The sequence below is a fragment of the Falco punctatus genome, assembly GCF_963210335.1.
Source record: "Falco punctatus genome assembly, chromosome: 10".
In the NCBI taxonomy this organism is placed as follows: Eukaryota; Metazoa; Chordata; class Aves; order Falconiformes; family Falconidae; genus Falco; species Falco punctatus.
In genome coordinates this window covers 42,315,214-42,337,803 of record NC_137590.1, presented here as the reverse complement: position 1 = coordinate 42,337,803, position 22,590 = coordinate 42,315,214, and the positions used below count along the sequence as shown (strand labels likewise).

At 56.5% G+C, this 22,590-nt stretch overlaps 1 protein-coding gene across 1 annotated transcript in view; it reads right to left on the bottom strand.

Annotated features, from left to right (window-relative positions):
* LOC308071030 (hydrocephalus-inducing protein homolog) overlaps positions 1 to 22,590 on the bottom strand; it is a gene marked incomplete at its 5' end in the record, with an annotated part of 98,903 nt that overhangs the window by 4,548 nt on the left and 71,765 nt on the right. The window contains 31 exons of the mRNA XM_080405893.1: positions 52 to 194; positions 779 to 1,042; positions 1,628 to 1,736; positions 2,278 to 2,470; positions 3,431 to 3,582; positions 4,195 to 4,430; positions 4,788 to 5,226; positions 5,587 to 5,755; positions 6,078 to 6,316; positions 6,596 to 6,764; positions 7,261 to 7,360; positions 8,238 to 8,337; positions 9,199 to 9,397; positions 9,911 to 10,083; positions 10,188 to 10,347; positions 11,692 to 11,884; positions 12,099 to 12,238; positions 12,417 to 12,619; positions 12,945 to 13,118; positions 13,570 to 14,343; positions 14,600 to 14,607; positions 14,943 to 15,109; positions 15,975 to 16,116; positions 16,604 to 16,787; positions 17,105 to 17,257; positions 17,678 to 17,886; positions 19,037 to 19,210; positions 19,835 to 20,096; positions 20,271 to 20,535; positions 21,025 to 21,323; positions 21,599 to 21,838. Coding sequence (XP_080262019.1) covers positions 52 to 194; positions 779 to 1,042; positions 1,628 to 1,736; positions 2,278 to 2,470; positions 3,431 to 3,582; positions 4,195 to 4,430; positions 4,788 to 5,226; positions 5,587 to 5,755; positions 6,078 to 6,316; positions 6,596 to 6,764; positions 7,261 to 7,360; positions 8,238 to 8,337; positions 9,199 to 9,397; positions 9,911 to 10,083; positions 10,188 to 10,347; positions 11,692 to 11,884; positions 12,099 to 12,238; positions 12,417 to 12,619; positions 12,945 to 13,118; positions 13,570 to 14,343; positions 14,600 to 14,607; positions 14,943 to 15,109; positions 15,975 to 16,116; positions 16,604 to 16,787; positions 17,105 to 17,257; positions 17,678 to 17,886; positions 19,037 to 19,210; positions 19,835 to 20,096; positions 20,271 to 20,535; positions 21,025 to 21,323; positions 21,599 to 21,838 — 6,432 coding nt within the window. The remainder of the gene's footprint in view (positions 1 to 51; positions 195 to 778; positions 1,043 to 1,627; positions 1,737 to 2,277; positions 2,471 to 3,430; positions 3,583 to 4,194; positions 4,431 to 4,787; positions 5,227 to 5,586; positions 5,756 to 6,077; positions 6,317 to 6,595; positions 6,765 to 7,260; positions 7,361 to 8,237; positions 8,338 to 9,198; positions 9,398 to 9,910; positions 10,084 to 10,187; positions 10,348 to 11,691; positions 11,885 to 12,098; positions 12,239 to 12,416; positions 12,620 to 12,944; positions 13,119 to 13,569; positions 14,344 to 14,599; positions 14,608 to 14,942; positions 15,110 to 15,974; positions 16,117 to 16,603; positions 16,788 to 17,104; positions 17,258 to 17,677; positions 17,887 to 19,036; positions 19,211 to 19,834; positions 20,097 to 20,270; positions 20,536 to 21,024; positions 21,324 to 21,598; positions 21,839 to 22,590) is intronic.

Here is a 22,590-nt window from a genome sequence, read left to right as displayed (position 1 = left end):
CCGCCGGGCAGGGCTGGAGCAATGGGAAAAGGCAGAGCCATCCAAACTCACCTTGGGGGAGAAGTGAAATGGGGTGTCTGCCAGCCACTCAAACCGCATCGCCTCCGTCCTGCTGCGGTTGGTGATGGTGAAGGTCACGCTGTAGGGTTTCCCGATGTGACAGTCCCCGAACGGGATGTGATTCACTCTGGCAGCTGCTAGGAAGGAGAGCAGGAGGTCTCAGTGTGCCTGAGGTCCATCCACCCCCCTCACATCCACAGAGACAGGCGTGGCCAACTCTTCCTTGCTCCAAGCCTTCCTCCCTGGGGAGACGCAGTTCCCCATCCTACCGCTCCCATGGAAGCGCCCTGCCACATCCCTAAACCCGTGGCTGTGGCTGTGCAGAGCCACGCAGCACAGCATGCACTGCCCCTCTGCACAGAGCCAGCACGCTCCCAGACCGCCAGGCCAGGGGGTGACAGCACAGGCTGCGTATATCGAGGGCACAAATCATTAGACACGGGCTTCATCTCCATAGCATACCATGGGCTGGCAGCCCTCCTTTTGGAGATACTCAGCTGAACGCGGGTATCTCTGACCCTTCCCTGCTAGCCTGCAAGCTTCTCCCTTGACAGACGATCTTCTCTTCTGCTCTCAAGCTGCCTCTTAAGCCTCTGCAGGCTACAAAAGGCAGCAGGATCTGGCTGCTAAAGCTGGACCGCAGGTGCGCGGCACAGGGTGAGCAGAAACGTCTGTTTTCCTGTTCCTTGATCCACCTGGGCAGCCTTTCCTCTCTTACCCTCAATTACGTCTTCCTCTAGATTGCCCTCAGCATTCTCCTCCTCCTCACTGTCTGCCACCAGTCCGTGGATGTTATCTAGCGTGAAGTCATCCTCGTAGCCTTCGCCCACCAGCTGAATGTCGGTCTCCTCATACGGGTTGTTCACCACCGACAAGTGGATCCTGCCTTCCACACGTTGGGCCAGGGTGGGTTTGAAAAGCACGTCAAACTCTGCTAATTCCCCACGGAGCAGGACCAGGAGAGCGGTGTGAGGCTTCCTCTCTGCACAGCAATGAAATCAGCGACAAGTGATACAGCTGTACCACTGAAATATTTCTGTGGGGCGTAAGGGGTTGAAACCCAGCTACCTCTAAGCACAGGTTCTCCCACCAATGGTGCCAGACCCTCCTCCTATGCTCACAAGGCTACGACAGCACCACGCGTATCACTGCTGAAGTGTCTTAAACACAGGTTAACACCCAGCGCTCACTCAAACTGCAGTCAGTCAGCTCCTGCCACACGTAAAACTGAGCCAAAGAATGGGTTTGGCTTCTGTTGGCTGGCTGTGGGCTCAGGGGCTGCCTCCATTCAGGCTGCTACTCCCACACGCAGCAAAGACCTCAGATGGTCCGCTCAAGTGGTGACAGCCCCCCGCAACTCAACCCACCATGTCCAGAGGAACAGAAAAAACTTCCAACCACTTTCTAGGAGGAAGCCGTGCGCAGAGTCCACATGAAAAGCTGGGGGTACGGAGAGCCCCAGCGAAGAAACAACATCTAACATTTGGCGGCTGCTTGGCCAAGCCAAGAGCAGGGCACACATTTCTCCCCTGTGTGGATGACCGCGCTTCACGCTTACTGGATTTACCTCCTGCAGGAGAGTCCTCCTTCACGCCCCCAGCTTGGTAGACGCATTGTGTGGTGGGCCTGGCTTTCAAGAAGAAAACTCCCGCTTCATCCAACAGGTCTATCGTCAACTGAGAAAAAGGAACACAGAGCACAACCACACTGCTGTGGGTACAGGGTGACACGTGGGTTGGCACCGTACTGGTGCTGGTCCAGCACGGGGCATCCAGCATGCTTCCCCGCTTCAAACACAGCTCTTAGCTAAACTTACAAAGTTCAAGTAAAACTAGACAGAAAAAAGAAGCGTTCAGAGGCGCTGGGATACAAAAGTAATGAACAGAATTTTTCATTAAAGTGTAGTAAAATGGGATCAAATACAATCTAATGCAACTAGGACATCACACGTGCCCACCCGAGAATCAAAGCGTGAGAAGAGAGATGGGGGGAAAACACCCCACCAACTTTCTTGCGTTGTATTTAACTGAAAAGGATAGGCTAGTCAGAAAAATCGCATTTCCAAGAGGAACTCTCTTCCTGGAAATTACAAGTCAGTCATTTGCTTAAAAAGAATTTCTGAGAGCTGTTTCCAGGTCTGCCATGCTTTCTGGGACCTTTTCTCCACGAGACAAGCACTTGTTCCCAGACCAGAGCGTTCCCTGAGCAGGTCCTCACCTGGACAGGTAGGGTGCCACCATTATGAAGGACCAGAGGGAGCTTTTGTGAATCACCCAGCAACAGCTTCTTAAAGACCAGCAGAGGGTTCCCTCTCTTACTGTGAAGTACCGGGCGCAGGACTGTCACCCGAGGCAGAGTCCCATCTCCACTGACACGGAAGGTCAGGCTTTGCGCTTTAATTGCTGCAGGGCTGCAGGAAAGGCAGAGGAGAGATCATGACGGCCGGCACTAACCAATTTCCCACCTGGCAAGCAACAAAGAGGGGCCACCCACTGCATTTTCCCTGGCTGGTGCTCCTGTACCCCACGACACAGGTCTCCTCCACCCCCCTCCTCCCAATCCAATCAGGGCCATTCACAAGAGCTCTGAAGAGCCAGAGCCTTCCAGAGTAGCAGTAAAAGAACATGTCACTGAATTGAATCATGCAGCACAGCAGGTAAATAATGAGGCGAGAGGTGAGACATGGCAAATTCACTGGCTGCGATGATATGAGACACATGCAAAAAGCACGAGCGCAGCATGGAAATAGTATAAAAGCAAGAAGGGAAAAATAAATGGCACCATCAGTAATGATTATTTCCAGGGACGCTAAAAAAGGAATTGCGTACTAGAGCAGAAAGCTGACTTGTCCTGACTCAGCCACTAAACGGCTGGGGAAGAGCCGGTCAGAGCCCTGGTACACACGTCCCAGGACAGGGGAACTGGGCTCCTCTTTTAGAAGGGCTCCAGTCGCTCCTTTGACAGAGAATAGCTTAACATACCCCAGGTAATCACATACAATCATCTTATTTTAACAGAAACAAGGAGGAAATAATGCACGCTGGCTGGCTGGCACAGAAACGGCTTCATCTAAACCTTTGTCCTTGGAAAGCCCCAGCTCAACTGTTGCACATCTCCATTTCTTGCTGATTCACTAACTCCCAGCTGGCTACCAAATGCTGCACTGTCTTCACAGTCACTCGCAGAGGCTAAGCTATAACCCCTTCTCTTTCTACTCTGTCTAGTAGTTACCGCCTCCTCTATTCTCTAATGCTAAGCACTCTGCCTAAGGCTACCGAGAGCATCAGGGTTAACAAGAGGTCGGGGTCCTCCCAGAGGAGGGGCAGCCATCAGGCAGGTCCCCCCGCCCAGATTTCACAGGGGGAGTTACCTCGCCAGGACATCGAGGGAAGCCTCAAAAGTGCACTGGTAGCTCTGCATCATCTGTGGAGTGAAGGTCACCGTAGCAAAGGCGTGGGAGCAGCTGGGCACGCACATCCGAACGGGATCCACCTTGAAAATGTCACTGATGGGGCTGTGAAACTTGGGGGAACCCACAGAGCCGTGTTAGGAGGAAACATCCTTCAGTGTTTCGTACGCAGTCTTATTCTTATATGCGTCACCGGGAACAGCCCCAGACAGCGTGTCTCCCTTCCTGCTTGCCCTGGGCAGGCTCCTTCCATCGCAGGGGTGACTCCAAAGCGGTGCTGACCTTGCACAGGGAGCCCAGGAGCGCAAAAGCTGGCTTTGAGCACTGGGCAGCCACCCCAGCACACAAGGGAGGGGGGCACTGCACGGAAACCCCGCAACTAACCTCGAACTGGCCTTTAAAGAGAAGGAAAAGGCCAGGGAGCCTGAGGGAATGGTCTGCTTTGAGCCCAGGCACGTCAGGCCAGTAAAGGCCCCCTCTGAGCGGGCTTCCAAGAGATGTGCAGAAGGGTTTGGGTCTCCCACCAAAGACCCAGCCAGAGCGGTGAGCCAAAGCCTTGCTCGAGACGTGCCAAATTCAGAACTGCCACCCTGGCACTGCTGCTCCCCCCTGTAGCCTGACCTGCACGGAGCTGGACTAGGGCGGGCAAGAGGAAGCAACGAGTCTGGAGAACAAGGCAGCGCAGCCTGTAAAGAGCAACGGTCACCTTGGCCTCTTGTTCTTACCTCACCGGCGATGGGTTTGATGGAAAGGACCACATTGCAGGGGACTTTGTTGACATTGTGGATCTCGAAGCGAGCTGTGGCCCGGTGCCCAACCCGAACGTCGGTGAAGATAAACTTGTTCTCATCTCTGACATACACACCCTTGTCTCGCACCGTCTGCGGGGTCTGGCAGAGGTTGACGTTGCTGCAGATTCGATGCTCCTCAAAGATGGACTCGATGTCATCAACCACAAATGCTGCGGAGCAGAGCAGAGGGAGGGCTGAATGCTGAATTCCTGATGAATTTTTCGGGACCCTGCTGGCCTCTCGGAAGGCTTGATAAACCCTTTCTGCCCAGGTCACTGCAAAACCCAGCCTTGGGCGGGGAGTCGGCTGCGAGGATGGAGCTCAGTCCCAGTCAAGGAGTATTGCTTTCCTTTTATCCTTCCATGCATCCCTCCCAGCCTCTCCCCGCTGGCTGACTTGAAAAGAACTGGAACCTCTGAGGATTTTAGGGTTTAGCTTCAAGGTCAGGGCGCCTCTCTAACCAAGCAAGAAGTTCAGGTGCTGACCAGCAGCAGGTCTGGCTGTGGGAACCTGCGGACGGGGCGTACCTGGGAGGCAGGACTCAGCCAGCAGGGTATAGGGGATGCCGAGGGGATTGTCCTGGGGGTCTCTGTCGCTGATATCGATGCGCAGGTGCTCCTCGCACGTCCCCAGTGATTCCGCAGAGCAATCCACCGTGATCATCTGCTGGCCCCCAGGAGGGATGGAACCAAAGCCAGGGTACACCGTGAACATGCCTAGAGTGAGGCGAGCCTGCAGAAAGAGTCCCAGGAGAGGCTGACGTCCAGCAGCCCAGCCTTGAGCATCCCCAGCAAGGAGTACGCCACTCCTCAACCTCCAGCCAGGCCGAGCCCCCAGTCCCAGGGCAGGGAGGGATGACTCCACGGCCCAGAGGCAGCCCCAGGACGAGAGGGACAAGCCAGGAGGAGCTGCAGGCCTATCCTGGCTGGCACAGAGGACGGAGTTTGGGTGTAAAAGGTGAAGGTGCTAGCTGGGATCCTCCAGCCTCAGGGGTAAAACAGGAGAGCAGAAATAACTGTGAGAAGTGACGGGAGGGAAGGGAGGGGACTGGGAAGACGAAAACACAAGGTCATCTGGTATCTATGGAGTGGGACTTCAAACAGGAACGTGCCCACATCTGTGGTATTCACAGTCCTATTTTGGCTAGCAGCCACCAAAACACGGGACCTGCTCCTCTCTCTTGACCCCACAACTCCAAGTCTGAGCCAGAGCACGGGACTGTCAGTGCAACTGAGCAGCTCCTGCCTCTGCTTGTGGCTGGGAGATGACGGACCTCCATCGTGCAGACCATGTCCCACCCCACTGTGTGACACGGAGCCCCCATCAGCGTCCTCCCCCAGCACCCGCAGCAGTGTGTCTTGGGGAGCGGGAGCCACCCACCTGCATGGAGGGGCTGGCAACCTTCTGCAGCGAGCGCTTGCTTTTCTTGGCTGAGGAAGTCCTTTGGTGTAAGTTCTCACTCTTGCCAGAGTGGGCAGATTTCATTTGACATCCACTAAGAGGAGAAAGCAGAAACATCCATCATGCTGAGCCCCCACCCTGCCTTCCTCTGAAGCCAAAGCTGACCTTCCCCTCCCCACAGAGGAAAGCCTCCCTGCCCCTCACAGCCCCGGCGGCACCTCCTGCAGCTTACAGACAGCTCAGCTGTATCACCAGCTTTGCCCGACACACGGGGACACTGAGGCACTTTTCCACTCCCTGTTCACAAGCAGGTGACGTGAACTGGACAATAACCCAGGTGTCTGGGCTGCCTGTCACACACCAGCCACGCTGTCGTGCCTCCTCAGGCAGGACAGGTGATGCAGGTCTTCTCTCACCTTTTCTCTTGCAATCGGGATGCGTCCTGGTCTGCTCGGTAGATGAGGAATTTAAAGTCAAGGCTGCCTTTGTTCTCCAGCATGAAGGTGCAGGTTTTCCTGCTGCCCTTCACCATGGCACCGAAGTTGATGAGCGAGGCGGGGTGAATGCTGTACTTGCTGAACACAGCTTTCGCCGACACCCTCACTGGGATGACGGCGACGGTCTCGCCTCCTCCGCAGATGCTGGGCTCCATCACCTGCAGCCAGAGGAGGGCTTGGTAAAACCAGCAAAGAGGCCAGCCTCTGACTCTGTTCCCTGATCCCATCCCAGGTCCCCATCAGCTCATCCTCCCTGTTTCAACGCCTCCTCCGGAGCCAGACTTTCAGCTCCGCTTAGGAAGCATCACAAATGTTTTCTGAGACATTGCTGTCACCTACGAGAATTACCCAGCTAAAGCCCTCCTTCCAGAAGGCACCTGTCCTGCTCACGCTCCCAAGACGTGCTGTGCCACCACTGCCTGGCTGGGGCAGCTCACCTGGTAGTGCAGGACGGGTTTGTCCTCGATATTCACTTCCGTCTTGGGGTGGAAGAACACCTGGACCTGCACAGGGCGCCCGGAGGCAGCCAGCAGGCCCTTCTGCGGCTGGATAGTGAAGTGGCTTGCCAGGTCTGGTATGGTGGTGCCTGCAGCTTTCAGCTGGAAACTGGGGAGAAAGGGAAGGAACAAAGACCTCTGCAGTTAAAAGTACAAGTGCCACCAGCACAGCCAGGGCTTGACATAAGACCATAAAAAAATTAAAAGGGAAAGAGTCCAGCTCTGCTTGGGGAATCTCAGATCTTGAGAGAGTGCAGACCATCATGAGTGTTGCAAACTAACCTCGACAGCCAATTTTCTCATCCCCTCCTTTAAAGAGTCATAAAGAGAAAGGAGCTGCCCCTCAGAGGAAGGCAATGGATCTCAGCAGTGAGTGGCTTCAATTTCAGGGCCTCTCCTTCTGGTTCCTGCTCAGCTGTGAAGGACTTCTGGTGTGGGGCTGCATTCTCCCTTAAAGTCTTTGAGATTAGGGAGCCCGGGCTTTTTATTTAACCAGACCACGAGGCAGCCAGCACGGGAAGCGGTTCTAGCCATGGGCAGGAGGAGAAGGCAGGCCTGGGCAGATGGTGGCACCACGCGTTCACAGACCAGGCAGCTGGACCCACCTGTACGCAATCTCGTACTTCCCCTTGTTCCTCAGAGTCAGCACTTGCTTCGCATCATCCAGGACTTTCAGGACTCCAAAATCCACGGTGCCACCTGCACCTGCAGAAAACCCGCAGAGCCAGGCAAGAAACGGGGAGTATTTGTGAGCTGCTACAGACCACACCAAGTGACAAGACAGATATTTCAACACTTCCAGGCCAATTTCAATTGGCCTCTCAATACTGAAATGGGGCTTATAAGAAAGGTGGGCACAGGTGTTTCCTGGGGGGCTGTAGTGACAGGACAGGGGGCAATGGCTTTGAACTGGAGGAGGGGAGATTTACATGAGCTGTTGGGAAGAAATTCTTCACTGTGAGGGTGGCGAGGCACTGGCAGAGGCTGCCCGGAGCAGCTGTGGCTGCCCCACTCAAGGCCAGGTTGGACGGGGCTTGGGGCAACCTGGGCTAGTGGAAGGTGTTCCTGCCCATGGCAGGGGGGTTGGGACAAGACAATCTTTGAGGTCCTTTCCAACCCAAACTGTTCTATGACACTTGGAGTTCTCAGGCAGCCCAAAACCCTTCTCAGGAAGTTTCTGTTCTTGGAAATTTTCTTTAGCTACTTTGCTGCCCTTGCTCTTCTTACTCGGAGAATATCTGCAGGGTTTAGCAGGTGAGGAGCTGGGTTTCTGTCTTCTTGCTTCCAAGCACTGATCCAACAACTTTATGTGCCCTGCTGAGCCCTCAGGAGCTGCCAATTGCTCGCTCACATCGCTGTGGTTTCTAAGCCCCCAGACCAACCTGCACACTGCAAAGCTCAGGGGCGAGAGACTCGAGGCTGGCTGTGCCCTGACAGCCCTTCACTCCACTCAACTTGCAGGATACGCGCTTTATGTGACCGGGCCACGCTTGCATGCTACCCCATCCCAAGCGCTTTGGTTGCTCACCTGCCAAGGCAAGGCAACGCACCCAGACTGCTTTGTTTTGGGGCGTCCACTGACCTTTAGGAATGTTGATGATTGGAGCAACATCATAGCCCTCTGCAGAAACGAGGATATTTTCGGTCTGGACAATCCCCAGGATGTTTTCTGCATCTGAAACCTGAGGCAGCGAGAAACGAACAGTGCTTAGACCGTTCTCTTAAATTCTTTTGGTAGACAACATACGAGTCCTTGTCTCTGCTGGCTGCTTCCACCATGGCCTCCCCTGCTTGACAAGCACTTGTGGATTCCCAAACTCTCCCAACCTGCTCATCTCACGGGCTGACCCAGCGAGATGCTGCTGCAGTAAGAAGCCCTACCAGCCCAGCTCGGCACTCCTTCAGCAGGGAGTGCTGCCGCGGAAGCACCCGGGGAGACACAGCGATGGAAAAACAATCTCAAGAATTGTGAGGTGTCCCAGAGCAGGTGGCATTGACCGTCAACCCTCTCCCCTTCAATCACCCAGCATCCTCACTGAAGTGCAGCCCCCAAACCACGGGGAACAAAAGCCCAGGGTGACAGCTTGTTGCTCTCCGTTAAGAGCCCCGGACAGGCTCCAGCATGGGCGCAGGGAGCACGCCGAGGTCTGGACAACCAAACAACAGCATTCAACCACGCACAGCGGCAAGGTGGCTGTAACGCGGGCTCAGGACACAGCGCCTGGTTGTCTGGGCTGACGCAGATGCTCAGGGATGCACCATGTGCTCTGGTGAACCCAGGCTGAGGCAGCAGAAGTTGGGGTCACAGCAGCCTTGTGTCCCTCAGGTGCAGCTCTTCCTGGCCCGGCAGCACACATGCCCCCTGAAGCTCAGCTATAAGAGCAAGTTCCTTGCCGCTAAGGGCCTGCCCCCCCGGCGATGCGGGTAGAAAGGAACCTCGGGAAGGCTCATCCTTTGTCCCCCTCTTTGCAGGGAACCCTTCAAGCACAGCCTCCACCCCAAAGATCTTGTTGCCCTGCCAGGGAGGGCACAGTCCCCCTCACCTCCAGTCGGATCTTCTTCTCAATGTTGAGAGCCTTTGTGGGCTTGAAATACAGATGCACGTCAAACTCCGTGCGCGGACCAACGATGCCCTCACGTTGTGACACGGAGAAGTCCTCGCCCAGGTTTTCCAGCCCACAGAGCCGCCAGGCCACAGGCAGCAGGGTGCTGTTTCGCAGGACCAGGGTCTTGCTGTCCTCCCTGCAGAGGCAGAAAGACACCCTGCACCAGCTGCTCGATGGTCAGGATAGGCCTTGCAACTGAATGCATCTTGGAGCAGCCCTATGCATTAGTTTATATATATATCTTTATCTATACACATCCAGTATTTATAGTATCCATAACATTAGTTAAATGTTTTCTCTGTGTCACAAGTCTCAGAGGTGAGGTCCTGGGGAAGGGCTGGGTGCTAACGGTGTATCCAACAGAAGGGACATAAGGAGGAGCAACTGCACTGCTCTCCGAACCAGCAGACGAGATACAAATGAATCAAGATGCCCATTGCACCACGTTGCTGGGGGGCTACAGAGCTTGCGGCTGTCCTGAGAGAACCAAGCCAGCAAGGAACGGTGAGCAAGAGACCGGGAACTGCTGGCAGAAAGAGGGACGCCAGCCCAACATCCAGCCTGAAGGGCCGTGCAGCCAGCCAGAGAGGCTGAAGGTGAGCTCACCGACAGCACCCGTCCCCAGCAGAGGGGCCGTGGGATGACTGACCTGTGCAGAAGCAGCCTGTTGAAATGCACGCGCTTGGGGCTGACCCTCAGCTCCACCTTCACCCCCTGGCAGCACAGGGGGAAGACCACCGGCTCTGGGTTCTCCTTAATGCGGCAGACGAGCTTGTCTTCCACCAGACCAGCTGAAGTGGGGTACGCCCAAATGCTCAGCTTCTAGCCCCGTCCCCGAAACAAGAAATACAGAAGAGCACTCAGTGAGCAGGAGGAATGGCTCCTGGGCACTTACACCAGTGCCTGCCCTACCTGCTGTCCCCTACCTGCTTCTCGTTCGGTTTCAGCCTCATGCTGGGAGGTTCTACAAGGAACGTGTCCGCCTTGAGATCGCGCTCAAAGGAGAAATGCGCCTCTACTTCCAAGGGGGTGACGTTGAGGATGGTTATCGTCTCACAGTTGCTGGGATAGTCCAGTGCCTTGTACCTGTCCGCAAAAGGGGAGAAGGCTGCAGAGGAGACCGTCGCCTTCACGCCACACCAAGGAAAGCGCCATGTCCTGGCAGCGGGAGGCTGCACTGCAAGACCATGTTCCAACAAGCAGGCCAAGAAAAAGGATCATTTTCAGGGGCACACTGGATGCTATGTGTCTCCATCCTTGCGTTACTTTGATGTCCACCCCTGTACTTGGTGCCTCCAGCCCAGACACGTGATGATGCACAGGCCACTTAAAGAGCATTTTACAAATTAGAAATTCAAAGATGCCTGGAAAAACAGAGGTACTGCAGGCACGTGGGTTCTCCCCCTTTCTTTGTTGGGTTTCCTTCCCTGCAGGGTAGAAAGAAATGCTCTTGGAAAGAGCTTTTAAAAATAGTTTAGCTTTTGTCTTCCAAAACAGTCACGAGATTGCCTTGTATTTCACAGGTTAGCTCAAAGCCTGAGGGAAGGAAATAGAGAGGATTCATTCCCAAGAGGAATGCTGAATTTAAAAAAAACGTCCCTTCCCTCGGGTATGGAGCAGATTTGGGAGTTAAAGGGTTAAAAAGCACAAACAGAAACCCAAGGCCATGCAGCAGCCTGACTAAAGATCCCCTTTTGGTTTTTGAACTGTTTTGATTTCATTTGCTTGGGTTGTCAAAATACCACTAGCTCTCCAGAGCTCCCATGAAGAGGACAACTTAATTTCTACTATTGAAAAAAAAAGCTATGTTAAAAATAGAAATGCGCCAGCAGCTACAATGGCAACTTTTTCAGGCAGACTTTGTCCAGCATTGAGGACGGGGAAACAGAATTTCCATTTTCATTCCTCTGCAGATCCCCCACGCCCCCATATCCGCAGGTCGAATCATAAGGCCTTACTAATATTACAAACGGATGAATGTTTTACAAAACCATCAGCAGAGTAATTGCTTGTTCAGTCCACCTGTAGAGCTCAAAGCACTTTTAAAAAACACCATAAAGTTCATTTCGTAGGTGGCGAAGCTGAGATGCGGCGGGGGGACACAAGCTGCTCCAAGTGACCTTCAGGCTGGAAGCAGCACATGGCTCTGGCCACCAAGGCACCCACCAGGGAGGAAGAACAGCTCCGTCTCTCCCCTGCTCCTCCAGGACTCACTTGCCCATCATCTGCTCAAGTTCACACATCTGTGGCCCTTCAGCCCCCTGCATCTCCCAGGCAGGTCTCCACCTGGGCCTGCCCTGAATTGTGCCTCTGGGACGGCTCGTCCCCAGACGTGTCTGTGACAGCACGAGGCCCTGGAGGTGCCATCCCAACGTCCCATGCTGTGCAGGCAGCACATCAGGATGCTCGCTCAGGGCGGGGAGCACGTACCAGTCTCTTGACTTCCCACACAGCAGCGGTCCAAAGTGGAAGACACCCGTCTCCGTGACATACTGCTTGAAGACAATGTCATCGTCTCCCTTGCTCTTCCTTCGGTGGGGAAACACCAGCCTGGGCAGAGAAAACAGGGAATGAAGAGCTGTGAGATGCTCCAAGTAGAAAACCTGGTCAGAAAGCCGTAACCCTTACTGGTGGCCGCGGTACCAGTACGCCCAGCTCCAGGCATGGGACAAGATGCTGGGCGGCTCAGGCAGCACGCTCTGCCCGAGCCAGAAGGTCAGCGGGGTACAAGGGGCAGCCCTGGCTCTGAGCCCACGGGGGAGCAGCGTGGGAGGCTCCCAGGGGCAAGCCTTACCGTGGGTCTTGGCTGATGGTGGGGTACAGGCAGGTGCCCCTGCAGGGCAGCTGGTACAGTCGCTTTGTCCCCAGGATCTCAAAACGCAGCGTCTGCTCAAACTGGCCCAGCACCGTGGAGCTGAAGTGGACCTTCAGTTCCACCTCGCCGCGGGCAGGCACTATCCACCGGCAGCTGCTCAGCCTGGCAGTTAAAGAGAGGGCTTCAGACACGGCTAATGAGCAAACAAGACGAGGAGGAGGGCTGTGGACTCGCCATCCCACGGAGGCACCAACAGAGGGGCCCTGAGGAGCTGGGGATGACAGACCTCACTTGACAGGGTGGCCGCGAAGCAGAAGGATCTCCTCAGCCCTCAGCTCACCTGACATGTCTCGGCGGGGATGGGACCGTGTCCTCGCCGCTTTGGTGCGCCCCAGGAGAAGATACGGGTCCTTCCCTGTCCAGCCCCTGGAGACATCTCCTGCCCTGACTGGAGCTCTGCTTCTCTCTCGCAGCCTCCCAGCTGCCCGCAGCTTTCTCCTCGCTCGACTGGCTCCTCACAGGGGCGACCTGCTCCTCTGCGGTCTGAGCCACAAGGGGAGGGAGAAAACAGAGAGGTGAGACCTGCCCCGAGACATCCCCCTCCGGGAAAGCAAGCTGTGGGTTTGTTAACAATTAGGGGAAGCACTAAATAAACAACCACATCTGCCCAGGGACTTGGTCTTCCTCACCAGGTTTAGTTTTGCCTACAACACTCTCCTTGCCCAGGACCTCAAGGCAAGGCGAGGGCTTGAGGGGTTTTTTTAAACCGTTATTCTCATCTTACAGACATCACAGTGATCCTTCCCCACCCACCCCCCTGCCCTGGCACCTTCACTTCGGGCACAACGGGGGCATCCACGAGACTTACGGCAGCATTCTTGTCTTCTTCTGCAGTGGCGCCTTCTGGCACAACAAAGACAAAGTGCTTGAGGGCTTCTCCTGCTGCAGGGGCCATCCGCTCTGCCGGGTAGTGGATCACGGAGTAGAAAGCAGTAGGGGGAATGGGAAGCCCGGAGGGACCCAGTCCAAGGCTATCCAGGACCTAAAGCGTAAGAGAAAACCCTGTTTGTACCCCTGTCACCTTCATCCTCACACTCACTCCTTAAAGGCATGGAGCTTTTGGCAATGTGGTGGGGCTTTATTTATATGGGGCACAGCGCTTCTTCATGCCCAGTGGAGTGGGCAGGCTCCAGAGCAGTGCCAGGACCTACAAGTGGGACCTCGAGAGAAACCTCTCCCCGGAGTGACTCAGCTGAAGGAAACCTGAGCTGCCCTGCCCTGGGACCATTTGCAATGATTTCCAGGCTGGGAAATTCTCTCAACAGACGGGATGCTTGTACAGAGAGCACTCCTGCTTCCCACCCACCTGAGGGATGGTGAGAACCTCCCCCAGCCATGGGGCTGCTGCGGAGCCATTGTGGAACATCATCGGTGGCCTGGACCGGGGCCCAGGAGCACGGTAGGCTCAGCCTCCGAGCCTCACAGGGCTCTACCTGCTCTGCCGCTGGCAGCTCGCTGCTCTCCAGGATCTTCCTAGTCATATCTTCTGAGCCCAGCACCTGGATGTCCAAGCAGGGCACCCCGACACCCTGGCCTCTGGCTGACCCTTTTGCACCTTCCCCTTCCAGCTGAGGTATTCTGGCATCCTCAAGAGCCTTCAGTTTTGCCAGATGCTCTTTCTCCAGCCTCTCCTGATGCTCCTTCTCTCTGTCCCTCCAGCTCCTGGGGCTGGATGAGTGCTGGGGCTGCTCTTCCGCTGGGTGCCGTGCGTCCTCGTGGTTCAGGGGGAACAGCAGGATACCCTGAACCCTGTCCCAGGATGCCAAAATACGCGCAACATCCCTCTGCGACGTCTCGTAGATATTAAACCTCAGGGCCAAGTTCTCGCTGTCACTCTGGGCCTCATTTTTTGTTTCCCCCTCTTCCAGGTCTGTGGGGTGTGCAGCCGCTGCCAGGTGGGCATCCATCAGGGTGACCTTGCTCTGCTTTTGCTCATCTTCCTTTGTGCAGCGTGCAACAGAGCCCAGGCGCTTCCTTACAGATCGTGTCTTGACCACCCCCTTGGTGACCTCCGACCTCTGGCTGTTGGATGTGTTGGTGTTGCTGGTGGGACTGTTCATGCCCTGGGCAGGAAGAGCAAAAAAAGCAGGGAGCATTTCAAAGCACTGACTCAGGTGCTGTAGGGCAGCAATGATCTTTACAATAGCACCCCAAACCTCGCTCGAGACCTGTGCTAGGCACCCTATAAATCCCAGTTCAGAACATAGCTGGTACCCAGTTTAGCCCAACAAACCAAACTCTTCAGTGTCAGACTGATGAGGGGTCCTGCAAACCAGCTGAGGAACAGAACAGGTTCCCAAACCAAGCAGAGAACTTAAGACACCTCCTTACTCCCGTGCAGTCCTCTGGGTTCATTTCTGGTGCGCTGAGCATCCCTGTGGCTGGCTGCTTCTTTGCAAAGTCTGCCTGCTAATGAATACCTAAGGCCTGGGGGCATCTCCTGCCAGACATGTAGGAAAAGACCCCACATCCTAGACAGATCATGGCTCACAGGTGTAAGTCACAGGCAGAGTGGGAAGAAACGCTGGACTAAAACTACCTAGGGCTTCAGTAGTCAATATGTGGAGTTACATGAAGCCAGGACTCAAAGGCAGCATGATCTTAGTAGAGCAGCTCTAGCAGCAAACCCATGGGAAGACACCCCGGTGCAGCAGCAGCACGATCAGACCCCGGTGGTTGTTTCCCAGCGCAGCCCCACATGTTGCTCCTGCCAGGTGCTCGTCCCCAGCACTGCGTGGGGCTCCCTGAGGCACGGCGCAGCTCCGTAGGAAGGTCCCCAGGGCTTTCAGTCATCTCTGTAAACAACCACGCACCTGCTTGACACCAGGCCGGCTTTCCCTCCTCAAAGCATTCTCTTGGTCTTTTCCAGTCTTTCTCTTCCCCTGCTCAGAATTCTTCAGCTCTTCCTCCTTCAAGCGTTCCAGCTCCTGCCGACGCTTTTCCTCAAGCTCTCGAGCTAGCTGCTCCATCTCCCTTCAGCAAGCCAAACAGAAAACACGCCCGAGAGTCACCACCAGAAGTCTGGGCTTGCCGCCATCCCAGCTGGTCCTGCACTTCATTCCCTGACCCTGAGGCCAGGCAGAACCGTTAGGCCATCTCTGTGGACCTCCCTCAGCCTGGGGAGGCTGGGAATATCCCAAGTGAGGAGAGGTGGGAGGGGACCTCCAGGGCCAGCCAAACCTCAGCCTTGCTTCATAAGGTCAGCCTGGGCTGAACGAAGTGCGGAAACACACGCTCGCTTTAAGCGGGTCCCCCTCCCAGTTTCGGACTTAGCCTGTGCATCCTCCTCAACCCCTGCGGCCTCCCCTCCTGGGCTGCTTTGCTGGATCAGAGCTTCTCCCAGGCTGACCTGCTGCTGCAGCTGAGGGTGAGCCCAAGAGCCACCGGCTTCTATGGCCGGTGTCGCTCAGGAAGGAAAAACCTGGGAGATCAGCAAGGACTTCCCCTACGGCAGGACTGGGATCTAAACCAAGCCAGCACGGCTGTGCCTCACACCAAGCCACACCACAACCCCTCTGGTGTGGGGAAGAAGGGGGGTGAAGATGAGAATCAACGTAATTAACTTAGAGACACTTCTAAGGAGCAGCGGCCAGGCAAGCCCAGAGCCCAGGTGCCGGCAGCCACCGTCTAAACCCGCGGGCTCCCCGCTCAGCTGGAGAGAAGATGTTCTCTCCCGGGAGGAAGGGCCTTCCTCTGCTGGGAACCTGGGGGTGGAACTGCCCGCCTGGAGCAGACCCTTTCGGGCCTTCGCTCCGTGACCCCTCTGAGCTCAACCGAGGTCTCCGGAGCAGGAAAACCCTGCAGGGGCACCCTCCTGGGGAGTTACAGGCGCACAGACCTCTGCCTCCTCTCGCGCTGGACTTGGCGTATCTGGTTATGAAGCTGAATTTTCTGCTCCGCAGTGAGGGCATCATACTCATCCTCGTCCATCTCCCAGAGACGTTCTCTCTCCCTGCGGGCAGCTTCTTCCTGCTCCCGTCCTTCAGCCAAGGCCAGAGGAGAAACCATTAGCAGAGCTTGCTGTTGGGGGTGAGCTGCCAGGATTCACAGCTGTGTCCCGAGCCAGCCGATCATCCTGCCAGGAGGTGCTGGGGAGCTCACAGCCCTGCTCCAAAATTCAGATCAGCCCCTGAACTATCAACAGTTCACGGTGAGTTCCCGCGCCTTGCCTGGCTCCTGCGCACCAGCGTGGCGGGCAGCTGCTGCTGCTGCTTCGGTTCTGAGCCACAACAGCTGGCACTTGTGCCCAGGCTTTCACAGTAGAGACCAAGGGAAGTCTTCACAGCCTCAGCTCTGCTCTGCTGCATTTTAAGCAACTGTGAGCTGAGCGCTGGCTACACCCAGGCAGAAGGTGGAAGGATTAATAAGAGCACTTCTTACAAGCCCTGCTGGTAACCCAGATACACACAGATAAGGCTGAGTGCTTGACAGGGAAGATTTGAGAGGTGCGGAGATGAAAAGTCTCACCTTCCTGCTCTTTTGCAGCTGTCTCCCTGGCTTTAAAGGACACATAATCCTGGAACAGGTTCACGACATAGATGTGAGGCCGATTTCCAACAGCTTTGAGCAGGCAGAGGAGAGCAGATGCCATGTTGTGCGCAAAGAGGGTTTCCAGGCCATCAAACACCACGCCCTGGTAGCAGTCACTCAGCTGCGAATAAAGTTGAAAAGGAACAGCTTTTCTAGCCAGCTGTGGCACACACGGGGCTCTCAGCCAGTCAGTAAATGTCCACTGTCAGCAGATGTCAAAGGACACCAGCCATCGTTGTGTCCAGCGCATCGGCCCAGACAAGCTCTGATCTTTCCCCACGTTCTGCCACCTTGGGGCATCTGCAGCTTCCCCCAAGGATCCCTGCGTGCAGCTCGGGGCTCCTCCGAGAGCAGATACAGACCTCCTCTCCAAACTGCCTCGCTGCCTGTCTCTCCGGAGCAGGAACGCAGCATCTGCCCCCACCCCACCCCACGTACCTGGAGCCTTTCGGAGAGGATGGCCACCAGCAAGTCCTCGGGCAGCACGCAGCTCAGACAGCCCAGCCCTCCCTCTGTGCTGCCACCGATGCTCAGCCATCGCTGCGCAGGGACGCAGGGAAGGGGAGGGTGGAGATGAGAAATGGAGGAGCCCTGCAATGTTGAACGCCACAAGTAAACCAAACCACTTGGGTAACCCCTGAACAGTTCCAACTGCTGGGCTTGCAGCCAGGGTTTCCCACTAGCGGGAGGCTCGAACCAACCCTGCAGGCCAGCAGCTCCAGGGGACAACCCTGGAGGACACATCCCGTGGCTTGCAAGCCCCCGGCACAGCATCCCGCAGCTTTGCCCACTGCCTGCGGCCACATTAGCCAGGACTGCGCTTTGCCAACAAACTGTTGAGGCCCAGTCGAGATTTCTGCCAGAGCACAGGGGTTTGTTCCCACCCCAAGCATGCCCAGCTGGCGCTCTGCACCACACACCCACACACCAGCCCCCACTCTAAGCAGCCCCTTCGCTTCTCAGATGCAACAGAAAGGACCCAGGCATTACCCAGCGCAGATCACGCTTCACCTGGCAGCTTGTCGAATCCCTTCGATGCTGTTCCCGGGATTGGGATGCACGGCCATGCGGCTTCCTCTTGCTTGCTGCAGTGCTCACCGGCCTTTGGGAACTCGGGGACTGCAGGCTGCCGTCCTCCTCAGAGCTGGACTGGCGCAGCGCTGAGCTGTGCCCGGCCTTGGCGCGGCACTGCACGCTGAGAGAGACATCTGCATTGTGACCTGCAGAGGGGACAGATGGCTCAGCGGGGCTGGTGATGGGTGCTGCGGGGAGCAAGCAGGCACCTTCCACCCCTGGCAGGGACACAACACTTGTCCCCCAGCCTGCTGGGCACTAGCAGCGCTGCTCTCCAGAAGCAGCTCCTGCCCTGCTTCCCTTACTAGCACGATAAAGCTGAGAGAGGACGGAAAGGCCAGAGAGTTTGTCGTGCACAGCCCCGTGTCCCTCCTTAATAAACATGCACACAGGTGACACTTTGCACAGCAGCTCCCCTATGGATCAAGCCAAAGATTCGTCCCCCAGCACCATCATTTTCCTACCTTGCACCCATCCTGCCTTCTCCCGTGGAGACTGTAACGGGCAGCCCTGCCCCAGCAGCATCACCCATCTCCATGGAAGCTAAACCCTCTGCCTGGGATAACCCCACCTGGCACCCAGAGCCTTTTCCCTTCCACCAGCTCCCAACCACCCAGGTTCAAAGCTGAGCAATGTAAAACGTCCCCTGCCAAGGCCAGCGTCTGGCCTCACCCTGCAGAGCTCAGGGCAACAACTGCCCAAGAAAGTTTCCCCAAAGTCTCCAGTCTCACATGGAGCACAGCACAGCACGTGCCAGCTCCGCAACCTGACAGTGTCAGTATAGGGGGAAAAAAAAATACATTTCCAGAGAAAAAGAGCTCATCTGCAGTGCGTCTCATCCAAAACTCCTCCAAGAGGTTATTCTTCCCTTCCTCTCATGTCTGTGAAGCCACACTCACAGTCAGTCACCTAGAGCTTAATGAGCCACTTCGGAGGGTTATTCCTTGTTCAAGCGGGCAGCAGTTCTGCCTGATGGCCACAGGGAGCAAGCTGGATTCAGCTCGGAGAAAATGTGTTTATAAAGCTCTGAGAAAGGTATGGGTGTGCTTCACCACTCCCAGAAAAAGGAACGTGTGTCAAGAAGCCCAGAGGCAGTAAAAATGCCTTTGTCTGACCCCTCAAAACAGAGCTTCTTATTCACCCGAGCTGTGTTATGAAATGGCTCTGCATTTCTACACGCTGGCACCCATGCTCCCCAAGAGACCCAAGGGCTGCCAAACTCCTCTGGAGCAAGCAGAAGCAGGTGGCCATGGTGGGTTTCCAAAGCGCCGCTCTGCGCCCAGTGTTCCTCCTTACCCTCATCCTCTGTCTCCTTGTGGCTCTGCTCAGCGGCAGCCCTGATGCACAGCTCCCGGGCACGGAGCCCTGCCGCGCTGCTCCCGTCAGAGATGGCTTCTGTCACCACGGCGTCGATGGACAAGCAGGCAGCGCCGTAATATTTGGACAGGGCGACCGCTGCCGCTGTCTTTCCTTGAGAGAGAGAGGAAGGCGGCTTGGTGACATTTGCAGGTGAAGCATTCTCAGCGACAGGCTCTGGAAAGCCCCCCCAGAGGCTTTGCAGGTTTCAAGGACGTTCAGAAAGCACATGTCCCTTTAGGGGACACCACGAGGGAGGCAGCTTCAGCACGGTCAGAAGCGCTGAACTCCAGAGCCAGGTGGATCGCCTCCACCTCCGGTTCAGCCCAGGACTTTGTCCCTTGTGGTGTGACCTCAGCCCTGGGCCAGGACATTGTTTCGAGCCCTGGCCCACCACCACCGTTCGCTACCCTGTGCTGGTGGGTGCCAGCTGGGCGCAGTCTGGGGGTCAGCATGGGCTAGGGGCTGCTCCCATGAGGAAACACGGGCACCAGGCAATGTGGTCCCATGCAGCAAGAGGGACATGGCCACCCCATCTGGGGGGACAAGAGCCTAGCTATAGGGACACAAGATGAGCCACAGCACTGGCACCAGCTAGGCAGAGGCCTGGGACCGTTTCACGGACCAGCAGAGCTGTGGCTTGCCTCGCTTCGCTTCAACTGGCCGACCAAGCACCACGGCCCACCAGGATAAGTCTCTCCTGCTTCCCGCTCTCCTTGCAGCCAACAGCTCACGCACCTGTCCGAGGTGCCCCATGGACGATGATGACGATCCCTCTGCGGCTTCCGCCTGTGCGCCGTTCGGCAGAGATATCGATGCCCAGGTGGCGGGCGATGGCCCTACGGACAGGGCTGTCGGCCAGCTCTCCTGCAGCCTCCTTGCTGCTGCTGGTGCTCTGCTGGTGCTCTGCTGTGTAGAACCAGGTAGAAAAGTCAGCCTCCTGCCTCCCTGGGACCCTGATCGCCCTCCCCATCCCCTCAGACCCTGGGAGAGGAGACTGCTGCAAGCAATGTCACAGCCCAGATCTCATCGTGCCCGTCCTCGAGGCTCGCGCAGATCCAGCTGCTGGCGAAGGGGCCTGTTCAGAGCACAGTAAGTGGGGTGGCAGGAGGAGGAAAGAGCATCTGGCAACACCCAGGAGGCCTGGGCCACATCTTCCATGAACCCTCCCCACGGTCCTCATGGGAGTTTGGTCCCGGGTCCTGGTGCCTAAGGGGGGTGACAGGTGCAACTGGGCATTGGGAACAGTCCCGAGGGAGATGGCACCAGGCTGCAGTGAAGCAATGGAGGTGGCACTGAAGTCCACCGCTGGGGCCCTTTTGCCACAACGGACAAAATAGGTGAAGAGCTTCGGGTTACCACCCGTCCCGCGTCTTTCCTTAACACCTTCCTCCTCCTCTTCCTCACATTCGGATTCTGAATTCACCCTGTTGGACTGGCTTTCATCGAAAAGGGAGGGGGGAACGACCGAGCTACGGGGCGAGGTGCTGCCAACAACCCCAGCGGAGTGCTTTCTGCCCCCATCTGACAGGTGCCAGGCACCTTCAGAGCTGGCCGAGGAGGAAGGACGTGGGGAAGGAATGGCAACCTGCTCTTGGCCATTCCCACTTTGCAGGGCCACAAGCAAAAGCAAAACTCTCCTAAGGAGGGAGACTCCCAAGGCACCGAGGAGCCTGCCCAGGGGTATTCTGAGCTTGTGCTTGTGTTGCCGCGAAGGAACAAATCTAAACCAGCTCGTTATATTAGACTTGGTCCTACAGGCTGAAGAACTCATCTGAGCCTGCTCTTTGTGGCTGAGGGACACAAGGGGACACCCTGATGATTTCCCCAGTGTGTGGCAGTAAGATATGAGCTTGCTTTAGCTGCACTCAGAGCTGCGAGAGGATGCGTCTTACAAGCCACAGGTTTTCACCTAGCAATTCCTCCACCAAGCTGGGGAACAGGCGGCTGCTAAAAGCACGGGCTTTCCGTGGAGAATGAGGTCATGGAGAACTCGGGGCACGCAGCCTGGACTCCCTGCTGTGTCCACACTCAGGACAGACCATGCCAAACCCTCACCCTTGTCCTGGTCCGCTGGGTCCCCAGTCTTGGGCTTTGCTTGATCATCCTGCAGCCCCTTCTGGTCCTGAGAGTACTCCAGCACCTCTGGGGGCAGCTTCTCACCCGGGCCACGCAGAGGCAGCAACAAGGTGTTGCGGCTGTCGTAGTCGTTCAGCATGCGCAGGACCTGTGCGCGGAGGGACGAGAAACCACATACAGGAGGGGTTTCTTGACCACACGAACACACTGCCCAGCCAACCAGTCTTCTCCCCCATGCCTTCCTCCCAGCACGGACTACCCAAGCACCCCCCTCGGCCTGGCAGCAGGGCTGGCTGCCCCTCAAGTGCCACCAGGCTGTGCCCTGGGGACTGCCTCCATCTCCCTGGCGCAAGCCCGGGAATGCCACCACAGCACTGTGAAGCTACGGCAGCACGCACACGGGGACCAGACCTTCCCGCTCACCTGCTCCTCCTCAAGGTACTGCTGGTCAAACTCCAGCGAGTAAAACTCGATGGGAAACTCGCACGGGTTCTTCACCACCACTGTCCCCTCCGCCCCATGGCTGTATGGCAGCACCGGTCCCAGCTCAAGCACTGGGGGGCTGAACTCCAGCTGCGGCTCCAGACCTTGTCCCGAGACCTGCAGCTGGAGGTGCTGGCTGCTCTGGCAAATGTTAATCTTCAGCCTCCTTCTGTAGGACTTCTGAAAAGAGAGAAGCACAGAAAGGTCCTGCGCTAAGTCCCAGGTGACAAGGGCCTGGAATTCAACCCTTGCCCCAAGGTCAGCGGTGTCATCGGTACCTCTAAGGTGAATGGAAAACAGGTATTTAATTATAGCAGAGGCTGCAGCACCTGCATGCTGGCTCCAGGTAACTGGGATGGATCCTGGGTGAGGTGTAACTGGCTGTTTGGTGTCAGATCTGAAACAGTCTGTCACACGTTTTCACCCAGTCACGAGGGAGCGCAGCGCTCATGAGAAAGGTCCTCGGGGTTACGCTGCCCAGACACAGCTGTGGCACTGCTGCATCAGGCAAACACCAGCCACGCAAGAGGCAGATGAGCTCTCGCTGGCTAGAAATAAGGGTCATCTTCTCTGCTCAGCGTTTGGCTCTGGCCAAAGCCCAACACAAGCTGGTGGCATCCCTACTAGCAATTATACCGTCCCTGGGACTGTTCCCAGGCATGGAAGCACTTGTGTCCATGCTGTCACACACTGCCAGCTTCCAAGTCACTGTGGCCACATGCAAACTGCCTTTGGGAATGCTCCATCACTTAAGCTGACTCCCAGACCGCGTGGGAACACGCAGGCAGGTTGGGCCAGAGCCACAGGGACTGCTGGCAGTGTACCGCTACAGGTGACAGTCCCGCCGTGCCCAGGAAGGTGTCTGGCGGCTGTTTTGTCTGCTGGTACCGGCAGCAGGATTAGCCCAGGTTGGCCCTTCCAGGGTTGTCCCC